We start from the raw sequence: 16354 nt of genomic DNA, 5'->3' as shown, positions 1-16354 counted from the left end.
GAACATTCATACGAGCTTTTATTTAACTTTTATTTCGACCTTCGACTTTCGGTACACAATTCAGTATGATTTTTTGCTGTTATCAGTGGCATCCTGTGGATTACTGGGTGTCATATCGGGGCAGCATCCGCCTCGTCCTAAATGTCTGGCGAACAATTAGTGCTCGTGCCGAGGTCGGCCGAATCGCAACCATGTTGCTGTTCATCTTGTTAGCTTTGAGTGCGCTTCGTGCCCAGGGAAACGATTACAAGTGTGAGTTTTTTCATTATTTTTTCCTTTTGCGTACTTAGGGCCACTTGCACTATCCCACTAATCCGGGTTTAGGCTGTTAAACCGTTAACCCAGTGTCAAATTATATTGGTAACCATGGTAACTCCAGTTATTACCCCTGGTTAGTGGGACGGTGCAAGAGGCCCTTATTTGAGAATTTGGGGTTTAGCTCAGATGTTGGAACTACCTACCAATTTCACAGACATAATGGATTAGTATTATAAGGTTTTAGTAGGTATAATTTCAACGTATAATGTAAAGAATATTTAAATAATTTTATACCCGATACCATATCAGTTAATTTCTAATTTATTACTTATCAAAAGTACATAGGTAATTCGACTTCAATTAACTTTAGACGATTCCTAAAATTAATACACGATACCCACCCATCAAAAATATACCTACCTAATATCCTAATCCTATCTATTTAGGATAGGTAGAGTCCATCTAAGCTAAGTTTGCACCGACTTAAACAGACAAAGTGAGGCAGTAGGTATCAATCATCATTACCTATCATTATTATATAAGGGTCATAATTTTCATGAAATTTAACATTAATGATGACATTGTCACACTTTGCCATTATAAATGCCATATAGAGTTGTCCGACTCTAACTATTATTAACTTAGAATTCATACCTAATACTTTTTTTTTAGCCTATAGGAGTGTCCCACTGCTGGGCAAAGGCCTCCCCTCTTTCCCGCCATTGGTCCTATCCTATGCACAGTCCCGCCACTCTTTACAAAAACCTAATACTTATTCTACGTTTATTTCAAGGCATTTTAACACACTGCCTAATTTAAATTCTATAAATGCGTGCTTACTCAAAAACAATAGGTAATACCTAAGTGGTTAATCGATAAGTCAGTTTTACAAATTGCTTATTCTAGGCGTTCAAAGGAAGTCAACTTAATAACCAAAACACGCACTTACTAATGTGTTTTGTATGTTAGTCGGGAATATTGAACAACGTCATTTTGTAGTTTCGTTTTTTAAACACGAACACTAACGTTAGAGGACCAGATTTAGTTTGATTTTGTGCTCTATTTTTAAGTTTTGTTTAGCGACACTTATGCGTCCGAAGGTTTTTCCAACAGAGGACCTATATATTGTTCAAAAAATCCTACAGTCCAAGTTATTTTTAGAGTTCCGTACCTCAAAAGGAAAAAACTGAACCCTTATAGGATCACTTGGTTGTTCGTCCGTCCCTCCGTCAGTCTGTCAAGATTCTTTATCTCGGAAACGCGTGGAGGTAGGAATATCGAGTTGAAATTAAAACCATATACTCAAATCTACAGCCCCTTCAAACTGTAAAAAAAATCGAACTTCTAACTTTTATTTTTTAACAACACTGACTCAAACGGAACAAGACCCTAGCTAGATCTAAGTACCTATCTGTAATCTAACCTACCAATATTATAATATTATACATACACAGATATATTTACGCTCGCAATTGACGCTATACAACCGATTGTTGTTCTCACGCAGTGAATATGAAATTGAGAAGTATGGAAAGCTTTCTATTCCTAGAATTTTAGTAGGTATTGAAGCCGCAGACCGATTGTGTGAGTTTTTGCAGCGTTTTTCGAGGGCGCTGCATGGGGAGATGTGTTCGCCGCCGGCGGGATGCACATCGGCAACGGCCGCCACAAGCGCTTCGTGGAGCTTAGTGACAACCAGGTACCTGCTTATTTTAGTGCAATGCTAATTGCTACAACTCGATATTTAAACTACTTTTATGTATAGGAAACGATTAACTTTCAAAACATGTGTGGGTACCTCATCATCATCAGCCTACTCTCGTCCACTGCTGGACATAGGCCCCTCCTGTTGTCCATCATTGAGCATTTGCGGCAACTCTGATCCAGCTCTTGCCAGCCGCCTTGCGAAGGTCATCGCTCCATCTAGTCTGAGGGCGTCCTACGCTATGTTTGCCGATGCGCGGTCTCCACTCATACCGCTCCGCGGTCTCCTACTTGCATTTTAATTTACCTAATTATCTACCTACCTTTATTTAATTCTGCTCTTATTAAAGAAAAATCTTTAGAGGCCAACGTCAAATTTCTCAATAAAATCATTGCTCCAAACCATAAGTGCACTATTACATTAGTTGCCAACCCGTATCCTATCTAAACTAAATATCTAAGGGTCAAACAGATCACTGTGTTATGTCTTTCCTGTAGACATACACAAGAGTTAAGGGCTATAAAGGTTAATTTTCTTATTTAACCCTTATCCACGTGAAAAGGTCCTCCTTTTATTTAGAGAACTATGATAAAATCATTGCTTACACGCCCACAAGCTGTTAACTATAGCCCACAGGAGAGAAAAATGTGCTGTTCGCGATAACACGCTAGTTTTCTCTCCTGTGGGCAATAGTTAACAGCTCGTGGGCATGTAAGCAATGATTTTATCATAGTTCTCTAAATAAAAGGTGGGCTTTTTCACGTGGATAAGGGTTAAATAAGAAAATTAACCTTTATAGCCCTTAACTCTTGTGTATGTCTACAGGAAAGACATAACACAGTGATCTGTTTGACCCCTAATAATAATTCTATCCTTACCTATAATAACATTAATAACTTCATTTACCAGAAAAATGTGCCGTACCAAGCCTGCACGTTGCCGGGCGGCAAAGGCGGCCACTGCCGGCATCTGCACCACTGCGTGATGGAGGAGTTCAAGCGGGACTTCACCCTGTTCATGGATTACCTGTGCATTATCAAAAGGACGTGAGTAAACACTAAACAATCAAACTCTTTTTTGATTTGACATTCTTAGCTGATCGTGGATACCTACGTGCTGATTGGAGCCGTGCGGATTTTAATTTAAGTATACGAGTATTATATGAAAAATCTTAACAAATCTCGCACCAGTTCTTACGATGCCAAGGCCCAAACCTACCTACAAATACAAAATTATGAAAAATCGGGCAAGTGCGAGTCGGACTCGCGCACGAAGGGTTCCGTACCATATTAAAAAAAAAAACCAAAAAAAAACCAAAAAAAAAACGGTCACCCATTCAAGTACTGACCACTCCCGACGTTGCTTAACTTTGGTCAAAAATCACGTTTGTTGTATGGGAGCCCCATTTAAATCTTTATTTTATTCTGTTTTTAGTATTTGTTGTTATAGCGGCAACAGAAATACATCATCTGTGAAAATTTCAACTGTCTAGCTATCACGGTTCGTGAGATACAGCCTGGTGACAGACGGACGGACGGACGGACGGACGGACGGACGGACGGACGGACGGACAGCGAAGTCTTAGTAATAGGGTCCCGTTTTACCCTTTGGGTACGGAACCCTAAAAATGCAGGATATGTTCCTAAGCAAAACCTAATAAGTCTTATGATAGCTCTAAATAGAAAAGTCGCTAAGGAAAATTACAGTACCTACTTAAAAAAACGTTTATTGGTCAGGTGCATATCGATCTCAACTCGTTTTAATATTGTTCTTATCTATGGAACGTGTAGGTTATATTCAATTTCACAGTCTCGGGTTAAACTAATAATATTCAGGTCAACCTTAAGTATAGTATAAGTATAAGTATAAGTATTTATTTGCAAAGAATAAGTAGGTACAATAGTGTCTTAGGTGGTAAGTGACAATTGGTTGCTTATTCTGCTATTTGTACTATACAGATTGTACTAGCATGCAAAAATCTTAAAACTACTACAAATCTGGCTGTATATCTTCAGAGAGGAAATCTTTTACACTGTAATAGCTTTTATCAGTCAATAGCTTCATCAATTTATTTCTAAATTTATGTACAGGTAGTTCTCTTAACGTTTTTGGTAGCTTGTTAAAAAGTTTCATGCACATAACAAAACAGTGATTAGAATATAGTGCTGTCCTGGGAACACAGTTATGAACCAGCCTTCCAGGATCCCGTTGAATTCTAGTAGAGGCGCTTTCAGCTGTTGTAAATAAATACATATGCTTTTTTACAAACATGCAGATTTCCAAAATGTATAAACATGGCAGCGGTAAGATTCCAAGTTTTTTGAAGGATGGTTTGCATGTCTTGAATGGGGCTATATTACAAATAGCACGTACACATTTTTTCTGTGCTACGAATGGAATATTAAAATTCGTGCAATTTCCCCACAAAATAAGCCCATATCTTAACACTGTACTAATATATCCATGATACGCGGCTAACGCTGTATGTAGGCCTGATGAGCGTCTTAACTTACGTAGTACATATACAAATCTATTTAGTTTACAACGGATATTTCCTATTTGTGCTTGCCAATCCAAATGTTTATCTAAAATTATTCCTAAAAAACTTACACTTTCCATTTCATGAATTATCTCATTTCCGTAATGTATATTAATCTTAACATCTTCGCCAACTTTGGAGTTAAATTGTATATAATTGGTTTTACTAATATTAATTTGCAAATTATGTATTTCCAGCCATTTTATAACATTACTTAAGGTCTCATTAACTTTACATTCATGTTCTTCAATATTTTCATTCTTTTTTGATGTAACAATAAAGGATACGTCATCAGCAAACATAACAGATTTATATGGAATTATATCTGGTAATTCGTTTATATAGGCGATAAATAATAAAGGTCCAAGTACACTACCTTGCGGTACACCAAAATCGTTACATTTTAGCTCCGATCTGAAGCCGGTTTCTACATTAAAATCGTTGAGTTTTACAATTTCTACACACTGTTTCCGATTTTTTAAGTAGGTTCTTAACCAGTTGAGTGCAATACCTCTTATACCATAATTTTCTAGTTTGTCTAAAAGTAACGAATGGTCTACAAAGTCAAAAGCTTTTGACATATCTAGAAAAATAGCTGTAGCATGTTGTTTTTCGTCTAAGCATTTGACGATGTGGTGAATTAGGTTGAAACCAGCAAGTGTCGTTGATTTATGTTTTTGAAAGCCATTTTGCTCTAGTTTTATTATGTCAAATTTTTCGAAGAAGCTACTTAATCTTTTGTGCATGCACTTTTCAAAAATTTTTGCTAATATTGGAATTAGAGTAATGGGCCGGTAGTTTCCCATATCCTTTTTTTCTTTTCTTTTAAACAGGGGCTTTACTATTGACAATTTGAGTAATTCTGGAAATGTGCCGCTTTCGAATGAAAAATTAACTAGATGTGTGATAATTGCACTAAGTTGAGATTTACATTGCTTAATGACGTTTGTACAAATACCGTCAAATCCTACCGCATGCGAATTATTTAATGAAGTAATGATACTCATTATTTCTTTTTCTGTATATGGAATTAAAAACATACTATTATGGTTATAATTTGAATTTATAGGAGACTCTCTATTCCTTTGGCTATCTAGTTTTTTATCTTTAACGTCCGATAATCCAATAAAATAGTTATTAAAGCAAGATGCTATTTCTTGAGGTTCTATAATTTCTTTATCGTTTAGACATATTTTTTCTATATACTGTTGAATGTTTTTGTTTTCCGTTTCTCTTTTTATTATATCCCACGAGGCTTTACATTTATTTTTACTATTAGATATGTACTTACTGTTACTATTTTTTTGCGCCTTATTTATACATTTCTTCAGTAGTTTTGTGTATGTGTAATATTCACTTTTCTTTTGCTCAGTTTTTCCCTCTTTATAATATTGGTACCTAAGTGACCTTTTAGTTTTACAACTTATTTTGATACCATTTGTTATCCATCTTGGTTTCTTAAGAAGTCCACACGTGACTTTTAGGCGTTGAAACGGAAAACAAAGATTATAAAAGAGTAAAAATATTTCATGAAATTTATTGAATGCTCTGTTGAAATCTGCTTCCATATATACTTCTGAAAAGGAGAGTTTAGATAAGCATTCTTGAAACTTTATTATATTATCTGGGCAGTAGTCTCGTTTCAGCTTATAGCTTAGTAACGCTTAGTAACGCTTACACGTAAATCAAAGTCAAAACATCGTGGCGAACGTCTTAACTGGCACCTTGGTTAGACCCCCTCGTGCTAATAGATATTTGACCCCAATGAGGCGTAAACGTGAGAAGAGAGTATTGCCCTTTTCCGGTGTTTAGGCGATAATGCGCTTTTAAAATAGGTCGTTGGAAAGCTTAGTATCGTTACTGAATGGAACACATACACAAATTGTCAATGAGATATTCATTACTAAGTGACCGGTAATCTCGTAGTATTTAAGTTTTTCGTTGCAACGTAGGGAGTTAAAGTAATTGGTTCTTAATAGTTGAAGTGTAAAATAACTTAATTAATAAAACTTAACTTCACCTCATTAAAATCCCCGAGTATCATAAAATGATATAATAATATAAGTACGTAGGTAAATGAAAAATTTGGCTTAGTGGGCAACAGTACAATTATAAGATCAGCATATTGGTGGGCATGCACAAAACAAAAGGATCACGACTCAAAATTAATTGTTTAAAAAATATCATACAAAATATTGTTTTAATTTAAAAGTATAGAAGAAATAAATATTTATTTGGCGTAAAAACATACATTTTACATAAGTAAAATATGTGTTTAAAACAATGACCTTTTATTTATGTAGACGTGTGACGTTCATAGTTGACAAAACTAAAATTTGATCCAACAATTTTGACAACTTGACAGGTTGGCGTCACCCATACGACTAACTAAATATAGGTTCCGGAACCTATATTTAATGGCTCACGATCGTGCGCCTGGTACCATATCTACCTCAATTTACTTACATCTATGGTTTAAAATAGCAAATCATAGATACAGGCAGCAGCAGAAGTTGCTAAGCGTGCCAGGTGTTGAAAATGATCTTGACGCGACTTTATTGTTAAGAGAATAAGAGCGCGTCAAGGTCATTTTGAACACCTCGCCCGCTTAGCAACTTCTGCTGCTGACTGTACATCTTATTGTACGTTTCTAAAACAGGTATCATTATCTGCTACTTTCTCAGGTCCATCGGTGTCTGCTGCCCGGACTCCCTGAACCAGGACCAGGTAGAAGGCTTGGCCGGCGACCTGCCCGCGTCAGCCCCGCTAGAGGAGGGCAATGACGCTATACTTAAGATAACGAAGGCGGAAAATCGAGGTCCGTAGATTTTATATAAGTTAACCTTACCTGCATAATAATGTCTGCTATGTTAGCCGATGGTAAATAAATTCTTATACAAACAGGCTGCTGTTTTATTTTTGATGTGGTGACATATTTTTTTTATTACTTACCTACACTTCTACATCAAATGAAAATAACGTATTAGGCCCCGTTCGCACGGCAGCTTTTTCAACGCGCGTTAAAAAAGCGTTTGAATGACGCAAATGGATAACCATGTATGTATTCACATGAAGGCGGTTTTTAAGCGCGGCGCTTTTTTATCGAGCACTGTTCGATTTTCGGCGTTGAGCGTTGGCGTCAAATTGAATAGAGCATACGGATCTCCGTGTATCTGTTCTCACAAGCGTTAAAAAAGCGCCGGCGCTGCTGTCAGTTGGCTGTCAAGTGTCAATTTTTGGTGTCAATCGTCAAGATTATTATTAGTTTCACCTTAAAAATGTCAACTTATGCTTACAAATTCCTGAAATATTCAAGCTATATTCAAATAACACGTCGTAATAGCAAATAAAGTATGGCTTTGCTGAGATGCGTACGTGACAGTACGACTCACAAGTGATTTTTAAGCGTTCGTATGAACACAAATATTGGAAACGGTAAAAAAGCGCCAACGTCGGGTTTTAACGCAACGCTTTTTAAGCTGTCGTGCGAATGGGGCCTTAGGCTCGTTGTTTCTACTCGTATATTATAAAAGTATTGTTTGGGTCTGCCATAGTTAGAGAAACCAACACTCGCTTAAGGACTGTAACCAAGTCTGTGGATTAAAATGAAGTACGTGTCACTATGCCAGTACCCATACAACCATTTCCAGTCGCCGTTACGATGCGGTGTTGACACATCTTGTGTCGACACCGTCTGTTTCGGTCACAATTCCAGTCGCAGAGTCGTCGCCGTGTCGACACAGTTACCAGAAATGGGGAAGGGTCGACACATGACACAAAGTGACATAAAGTGTGGTCGCCGTGTGCACACATTGTTTCGGGTTTGCGACTACTTTATGCCAAAATCATTCGTTCATTCGTTCATTTTGTTCCTGTCAAATGGAAACTGTCAGATGGGTAAATACTTAAATAAAAATAAGTGACATTAATACGCCATCTCTAAAACGGATTACAAGACGTAATTATATATTGTTTGCATTTATATTACAATATGACTTAAATTATTATGGGGAATTAAACTGCTCGAGTGATTTGATAAACTAAGTGTAATATAATCAACGCGCCACCACATTGTTTTAGTTTAGCCGGAAATGAAATTGTTTACTTCTCAGTGCCTGTGTTCATAACTATATTATTTGAAGCATTTTTAGTACTTCGATGCGTATACTATACTTAAATAACAGAAATAACGCTTTACATACTACGAAACTTGTTAATTATGATGTATAAATATGGTTTAAGGCTGAGAAATATTGCAGTCACAAAGTAGTTGCAATGTTTCGACTTTGTGTCGACTCTGTGTTGACACATGACACGCGCTGTCAAAAGTAATAACAAAGTTACTGGTATGTTATTGGATTTGCAAAATGGCTCATTGTGTTGATTTGTTTTCAGATATTCTCAAAGTGTAAAAATGCCGTGGTCAGAGATGGGCATTAATCGATTAACTGTTTATTCGACTAATTAATGGAATAAAAAAAGTTAATTCCTAAATTTTAATCGCGATTAGTTTAGTCGACCTAACATAGATTGAAATTGAATTAATCTGAATATTAATCGAATAAATTATCGATTAAATCTCGATTGAAAGTTGACAGGGGGCCATTTTTGTACGTAAAAATAATAGAAATGTCTTGCATGCAGATGGTATCAAAACACTTTGTCATAAAAGTCGAGATGGGTGTCGATATATAGGTTTTAGGGAGTGCCGATTTCGAAAATAATGACCATTTTGGAATCCGAAATGGCGGCCATGCACTGTGTCATAAAAGTCGTCATGGATGTCGTTTTATACGTTTTAGGGGGCCCCAATTTTGAAAATGATGACCATTTTGGAATCCAAAATGGCGGCCATGCACTATGCCATAAAAGTCGTCATGGGTGTCGTTTTATAGGTTTTAGGGGGCGCAGATTTCGAAAATGAGAACCATTTTGGATTCCAAGATGGCGGCCATGCACTATGTCATAAAAGTCGTCATGGATGTCGTTTTATAGGTTTTAGGGGGCCCCGATTTAGAAAATGATGACCATTTTGAAATCCAAAATGGCGGCCATGCACTATGTCATAAAAGTCGTCATGGGTGTCGTTTTATAGGTTTTGGGGGGCGCAGATTTAGAAAATGATAACCATTTTGGATTCCAAAATGGCGGCCATGCACTATGTCATAAAAGTCGTCATGGGTGTCGTTTTGTAGGTTTTAGGGGGCGCAGATTTCGAAAATGATGACCATTTTGGATTCCAAGATGGCGGCCATGCACTATGTCATAAAAGTCGTCATGTATGTCGTTTTATAGGTTTTAGGGGGCCCCGCTTTCGAAAATGATGACCATTTTGGAATCCAAAATGGCGGCCATGCACTATGTCATAAAAGTCGTCATGGGTGTCGTTTTATAGGTTTTGGGGGGCGCAGATTTCGAAAATGATAACATTTTCAATTTAAAAATGGCGGCAATGCACTATGTCATAAAAGTCGTCATGGATATCGTTTTATAGGTTTTAGGGGGCGCAGATTTCGAAAATGATGACTATTTTGGATTCCAAGATGGCGGCCATGCACTATGTCATAAAAGTCGTCATGGATGTCGTTTTATAGGTTTTAGGGGGCGCAGATTTCGAAAATGATGACTATTTTGGATTCCACTTTTATGACAAAATACGTAGCCGCCATCTTGGATTATAAAATGATCATCGTTTTCGAATTCTGCACTCCCTAAAACCTATAAATCGACATCCGTGACGACGCAAGTTATCTTTATTTTCAGATCTAACAAATTGCTACAGAATACAAAGGACAAAAAAGAAGCGAGGAGGTAATGAAACAAGCAAAAATACAGATGATTCCTCGACGCAATTGGGTGATTCTTAAATTGTGTCCAGATTTTTTTTGTCATAAAAGTTTATATTTTTCACATATTACTCTCACAAGTTCCGTGACATTTCGACCTTGTAATTTTTTAAGTAAATGTTTTTGTTTATCTATGAGGATCTCACTAGAATAGTATAATCAAGGTATGTTTATATTTGATGAATTAAATAGTAACGCAAAAAAAAAATATATTTGTGTCTTATATTCCTGCCGAAGACTTTTATTTTACCTTTTCCTTCTACACAAGTTTGGCCAAGTAATAAGAATTTAGGGCTCTTAATTTTATTTTGACTTCTACAACAGTAAAGCTACGAGGCCATGTTTGGTATCGTTTTCGTATAAATTCGCAGTACCAAATTTAGTTAAGGTATCACATTGACACCATTCCGAAGTAAAAACATATAAACTTATTAAAATACTTTCTTTTAAACTCCTCTTCACGCTTAAACTGCTGAACAGTTTTAATTTAAATTTGGTACACATATATTTTGAGTCCCGAGACAGGATATAATAAGTTATCTCAAAAATCATCCTTTAAAGGTGTGAAATGAGGTGTAGGGGGGAATTCAGAATTGACTTCTTGAAGTTAATACTGTTTAAGTTTAAGTTTGAAGTCATGTTTTTTCAGCATTTTTAACTAAATCAAAGATGTAGACCATCCCAAATTTCATATAAATCGGTTCAGCGGTTATTGATTTCCCGTACAAATTTCCACGCCACTTTTCACACCTTCAAAAGATGATTTTGGTTATAAGATCTATCCTATGTCCTGTTCCGGGACGCAAACTATTTCTATACCAAATTTCAACGAAATCGGTTCAGCGGTTAAGCGTCAAGAAGAGTTTCAAAAAAACCGGCCAAGTGCGAGTCGGACTCGCGTATTAAGGGTTCCGTACATTAAGTCCGACTCGCGCTTGACTGCACATTTCTAATAGGTTTTCCTGTCATCTATAGGCAAAGAACTATTTTGTGTATTCAGACGGACATACATACAGACGCACGAGTGATCCTATAAGGGTTCCGTTTTTTCCTTTTGAGGTACGGAACCCTAAAAAGAATTATTTTTATTTTGTGGAATGGTGTCAATGTGATATCTTAAATGGATTCAGCACCCCAGATTTATACGAAAACGATACCAAACACGGCCTAGCACCTTCACTGATATAGATATATCAAGATAAAATTGAGAGCCCTAAATAAACTTTCAAGAGCGGATATCTCAAAAACTATTCAACATATCGAAAAAATTGACTGAATAAACTTGTAACAAATTAAATTAACTTTCATTTTGTATTAGTGGCCATGTCGCTGAGATGCATAGTTTCCGAGATATAATCGAAAAACGGGAAAATGGGACCTTCAAAGCCCCCTCTCTCCCCCCCGCTCAAGGGCTACGGCCGGGGACTTTTGATATGTTCACCTCCTAACTTGTCAAACCGAGTTACGGAGTCAAAAATTGTGTTCCGAGCATTTCCTTCTACAACTTTTGGAGCATTCGTTGCCTGACCTAAGTAGCTTATTGAATTTCTTTAAAAACTTTTCTGTAAAAGGTTGACGGGTGTTGGGTGTTTATATGGTTTCGGTCGATTATTATCATTTGCATTGCCCATGATGACTTACTAGAATTACGAGCACACGAGACACTAATAGTAGTTTGACAAACCTTGGTTTTCAAGAGGTATTTTATATTGACATTTGCTGTCACAAATTTGCTGTCAGATTTAGTCGCAAACCGCACGCAAAGTGCACACAAATGTGTCGACACCTTGTTACGGAAAAGTGTAGACACGGCGACGACACTTTGTTTCGAAACAATTCTAGACACATTGTGTGGACTCTGTTACGACACATCTGACATTTAGTTACCACTTTGTGATTCTGCGACTGGAATGGTTATATGGGTACCTATAGTAGGTAGAGTCTGCGCGAAAAGAGAAGAGTCATAGAATGTATGGGATCCCTTACATTTCACGACTCTTCTCTTTCCGCACAGACTCTATAATTACGTCCTAACGGATAACACAAGACAGAAAAAGTTCAAAATGACTCACTTAATTTATCATATCAGCATTTCGACTATTAATAAACAAATTAGATTTGAATTAGAATTCGTTTATACAGGATGTGGTCTCAGCACCCGATCCGCTGGACGCATGGTGGGCGCACGGCCGGCCAACCCCCGCGAGTGGCCTTGGATGGCCTCCATCACCCCTGAGGGCTTCGAACAGTACTGCGGAGGTGTGCTCATTACCGACCGTCATGTGCTGACAGCTGCACACTGTACAAGAAGGTAAATGTCGGGCGATCATATATTATTTCATTTATACTGCGGAAAAGTGCTCATTACCGACCGCCGCTACACTTTACAAGAAGGTAGGTTATTGGTATATTATAATTCAAGTTGTGATAAACTTATTCATAATTCTTCATGCGCAATCATATTTTCTTTCAACCAAATAAGCCTGTGTATCAAACCCAAAGATAGCTCCTACCTACATCCTTTGACGTAAACTGCTAATGTTAGAAACTAAAATAGATTAGTCACCATCAGATAGATAGTGACTTCCGAAGTGATCCAACATATTGTAACAAAGATGTATTGCCAAACTTTTGGCTAATTTGGTTGACACTATCTACAGCACGAAGCTGATTGTAAGCACCTACCAATAAACTAAAAATTCCAGATGGAAAGCCGACGAACTATTCGTCCGCCTAGGCGAATACGATTTTGAGCGCAACAACGACTCACGTTCCTACAACTTCCGCGTGGTGGAGATCCGGCAGCACGAGGACTTCGACCACACGAACTACCACAACGACATCGCCATTCTGAAGCTGCACCGGCCGGCCGTGTTCAACACTTATGTGTGGCCGATCTGTCTGCCACCGGTTGGATTGTCGGCGATCAACCAAAGTGCTATTATTATTGGTAAGATTCGAATCCCATCTGAAACGCTTCACACATCTTCCTTAATTCAGTAACGGACGACAGGGACGCAGCTATAGGTACGTTAGACACGGTAGAGATATCTACATCACACTTCTAGGTATTGCTTTGAGTATGCATCCATGTTGTCGTCAATCACTGCAGTAAGGTGTTTGAAGCGCTTAAGCACAATTTGTTAGCAATATCATTGATCGCAGATGAAATTCACAACTAAGATTTTGTGATACCTCCATGCACTACTGTAGCCTGCTAAATTGATAGAAGCAATGCATTCTCTCTCGCTTGGACTCTGCCCACAGTGAATTAACTACACAACGAATACGCTCTGATAGCTTAGACTAGTGGCTCTGTGAGCTGTAGACCTCGCGAGCAGAGCTTGAAATAACATGGTGCTAAGAGCTTTAAATACACCGTGTTTTTTTTGATTTCCGTTAATTTCAAGGGTGCATTCCTGAGCTTAAATCAAGTAACTTTCTCAAAGACACCGATGTTCTAATTAAGTCCATTTCGGAGATAATCCATAATTTATTTTTTTACTATAAGGCCTCTACAAGCGTGTACACTTGCCTTAGGGCCGGCTTACATATTGATTAGTGTTTAGAATGAGTTCATACATTTGCTACTAAACTTAAGTACAATCTCGGTCGATTGATGTACGAAATGACATTGATATGTCACAGATTTCAATTGTTTGGTTGAGTTAAATGTAATGCCCGTGTTACAACAACGCTATATGCTACATTTAATTACTTTTTAAACAAAAAAAAACAAAAAAGAAAACAAAAAAAATTTTTTTTTTGAAAATTAACTATGCCATTTAGTTCTTATAAACGTACTTAACTATACCCCGAAGTTAACGGAATTCAATAAAAACACGGTGTATAGTAAATTAAAGAAAAACAATACGAAATTTATGTGTAAAAAAATACAAAAAGTTATAATATCCCAGCATACAATTACTGGGGATCGAACCCAGACCCTCTGTGCAAACAGAAAAAGCGAACGTTTACAAACTGAGCCAAATAGTTCTTAGATGGGTTGACGAAATTTAGCTACTCCTTCTCAAATTAAAATTAGTTAAAATTAAATATCTAAATACCGCCTAAACCAGCGATAATTTTTTTCTGCATTTTTTGCTATTAACTCTGTAAACATGTTTCAAAAAGAAAAAAGTCTTATGATATCGATACGACTATTTGTTTAGGCGCCAGGTATCACGACTCACGACATTTTTAAAAATTTCCAAAAACCGGATTGACAAAAAAATTTTATTTAGTCATAAAATTCGGTCACAAAATTTCACGAGAATCGGTTAAGAATTGCGACCTGTAGAGGAGAACATCCGGACATACGAAAGCAAAATGCCCGAGTCAAAACGTAGACCTTCGCTTCGCTTCGGTCAATGAGCGTTTCTTTTATTTTTTGCCATTTTTGTATATCGTGACCTTTTTTGCCACTTTTGTGATTATTTCTAGTCAGGATCGCGAGCCATTTTCATCCTTATATGAGAAAAAAAGTGTCCCAAAATTCCATACATTTTTCAAACTTTCCTTTTTGTTACCGCCATAAAAAGTATATATGGGGAAATGGTAACACAATAGGAAAAAAAATCCGGGATATTTTTTATCCCATTAGGATCGAAAGAGCTCGTGATTCTGAGTAGAAATAACACAAAAGTGGCAAAAAAGATCACAATATATAGCAATTGCAAAAAATAAAAGAAACGCTCAAAGATAGATTAATTATTATCATCATATACATCATGTACCAGGTTGGGGAACTCAGTCGTACGGCGGGCCGCACAGCAACGTCCTGATGGAGGTGTCGGTACCGATCTGGGAGCACACGCGCTGTGTGCAGTCTTTCACCGACTCTATCTTCGAGGAGAACATCTGCGCGGGCGGCTACGATGGCGGGAAGGACGCTTGCCAGGTAACGGATACCAAAATTTACACATCATCATCCTCAAATCAGCCTTTTATCACCAAATGCTGAGCATAGGCTTCGCTTCGAGTACGCCACTTATCCGGGTCCAGAGCCAATCTCAAAAATTTCTTAAATTACACACACCTATCGAAGCGCCGAGGTTAATTAATACCACAACGTTTCAAACGCCATATTTCATTGAAAACTTTTTCCGGGTATTTGGTAGAGGTCCCCGACTACTAAACTTTAAAAATGTAGAGAACCAACGTCAAATCTCTGATACCTATTAAGATTGTCCAAATTCAATATCAACAGTTAGGTACCTATTAATCTATTGTTAATACTGGTGGAGAGACCATTTGGGGTGCATTGACTCTTACTCCATAGGGAACACTTTTCACCCTAATATAACCATTATTGAACATGTTCGCAGGGTGACAGCGGCGGTCCGCTCATGTACCAGCTATCCAGCGGGCGTTGGGCGGTGATCGGCGTGGTGTCGTGGGGTGTCCGCTGCGGCGAGCCCAACCACCCCGGCGTCTACGCGCGCGTCGACAAGTACTTGCGGTGGATCGTCGACAACGCTAGATTTTAGCTCTACAATGTACAATCGTCAAAGACATGTTTACACTTTTCGCCTTATTACAAAGGAGTATAAGGTGCAAAAGTGTAAACATGTCTTTGACGTCGACTGTACACTGGCGTTCAAAAGTGCCCATGCACTTTTCTCCATCTCCATAGATGTTTCAACCGTAATATTAAGGCAATACGGTCGACATCTATCCATGCACTTTTGAACGCCAATGTAGGTGGAGTATCTTCGAGATGTTGAAATTTCAGGGTCATGACAATACACATTTTTTGTAATGAATTTTCATGATAAAAAAATAAATTTTACAAAAGTAACTCTCATTTTTTACCTTCGTTTATAACTTGTTAAAACGTGTGCAATGTTCAACCACGCAAAACTAGTCACCTGTGTATAAATTGGTTATAACGTTACGAGTAAATAAAAATTAATGAAATAATAAATACTACTCTCTAGTCTAGTTAGAAAAATATTTTATTATAACTTATTAATTAAACTAATTCATAATAATAAAGATTCATAA

General features: G+C 37.4%; 2 protein-coding genes across 2 annotated transcripts in view; one reads left to right on the top strand and one right to left on the bottom strand.

Moving 5' to 3' along the window:
- Positions 1-16354, bottom strand: part of LOC134795439 (uncharacterized) — a 125350-nt gene that overhangs the window by 54033 nt on the left and 54963 nt on the right. The window lies entirely within an intron of this gene.
- LOC134790311 (venom protease-like) lies at positions 115-15843 on the top strand. The gene is made up of 8 exons (XM_063761087.1): positions 115-252; positions 1857-1957; positions 2873-3009; positions 7187-7320; positions 12491-12659; positions 13054-13298; positions 15088-15248; positions 15676-15843. The coding sequence occupies exons 1-8, from the start codon at positions 192-194 to the stop codon at positions 15835-15837; spliced, it is 1170 nt and encodes a 389-aa protein (XP_063617157.1). The 5' UTR covers positions 115-191; the 3' UTR covers positions 15838-15843.

Source organism: Cydia splendana, chromosome 1 (assembly GCF_910591565.1).
Source record: "Cydia splendana chromosome 1, ilCydSple1.2, whole genome shotgun sequence".
In the NCBI taxonomy this organism is placed as follows: domain Eukaryota; kingdom Metazoa; phylum Arthropoda; class Insecta; order Lepidoptera; family Tortricidae; genus Cydia; species Cydia splendana.
The sequence above is the reverse complement of the archived record's forward strand: the minus strand, read 5'-3'. Positions and strand labels throughout refer to the sequence as shown.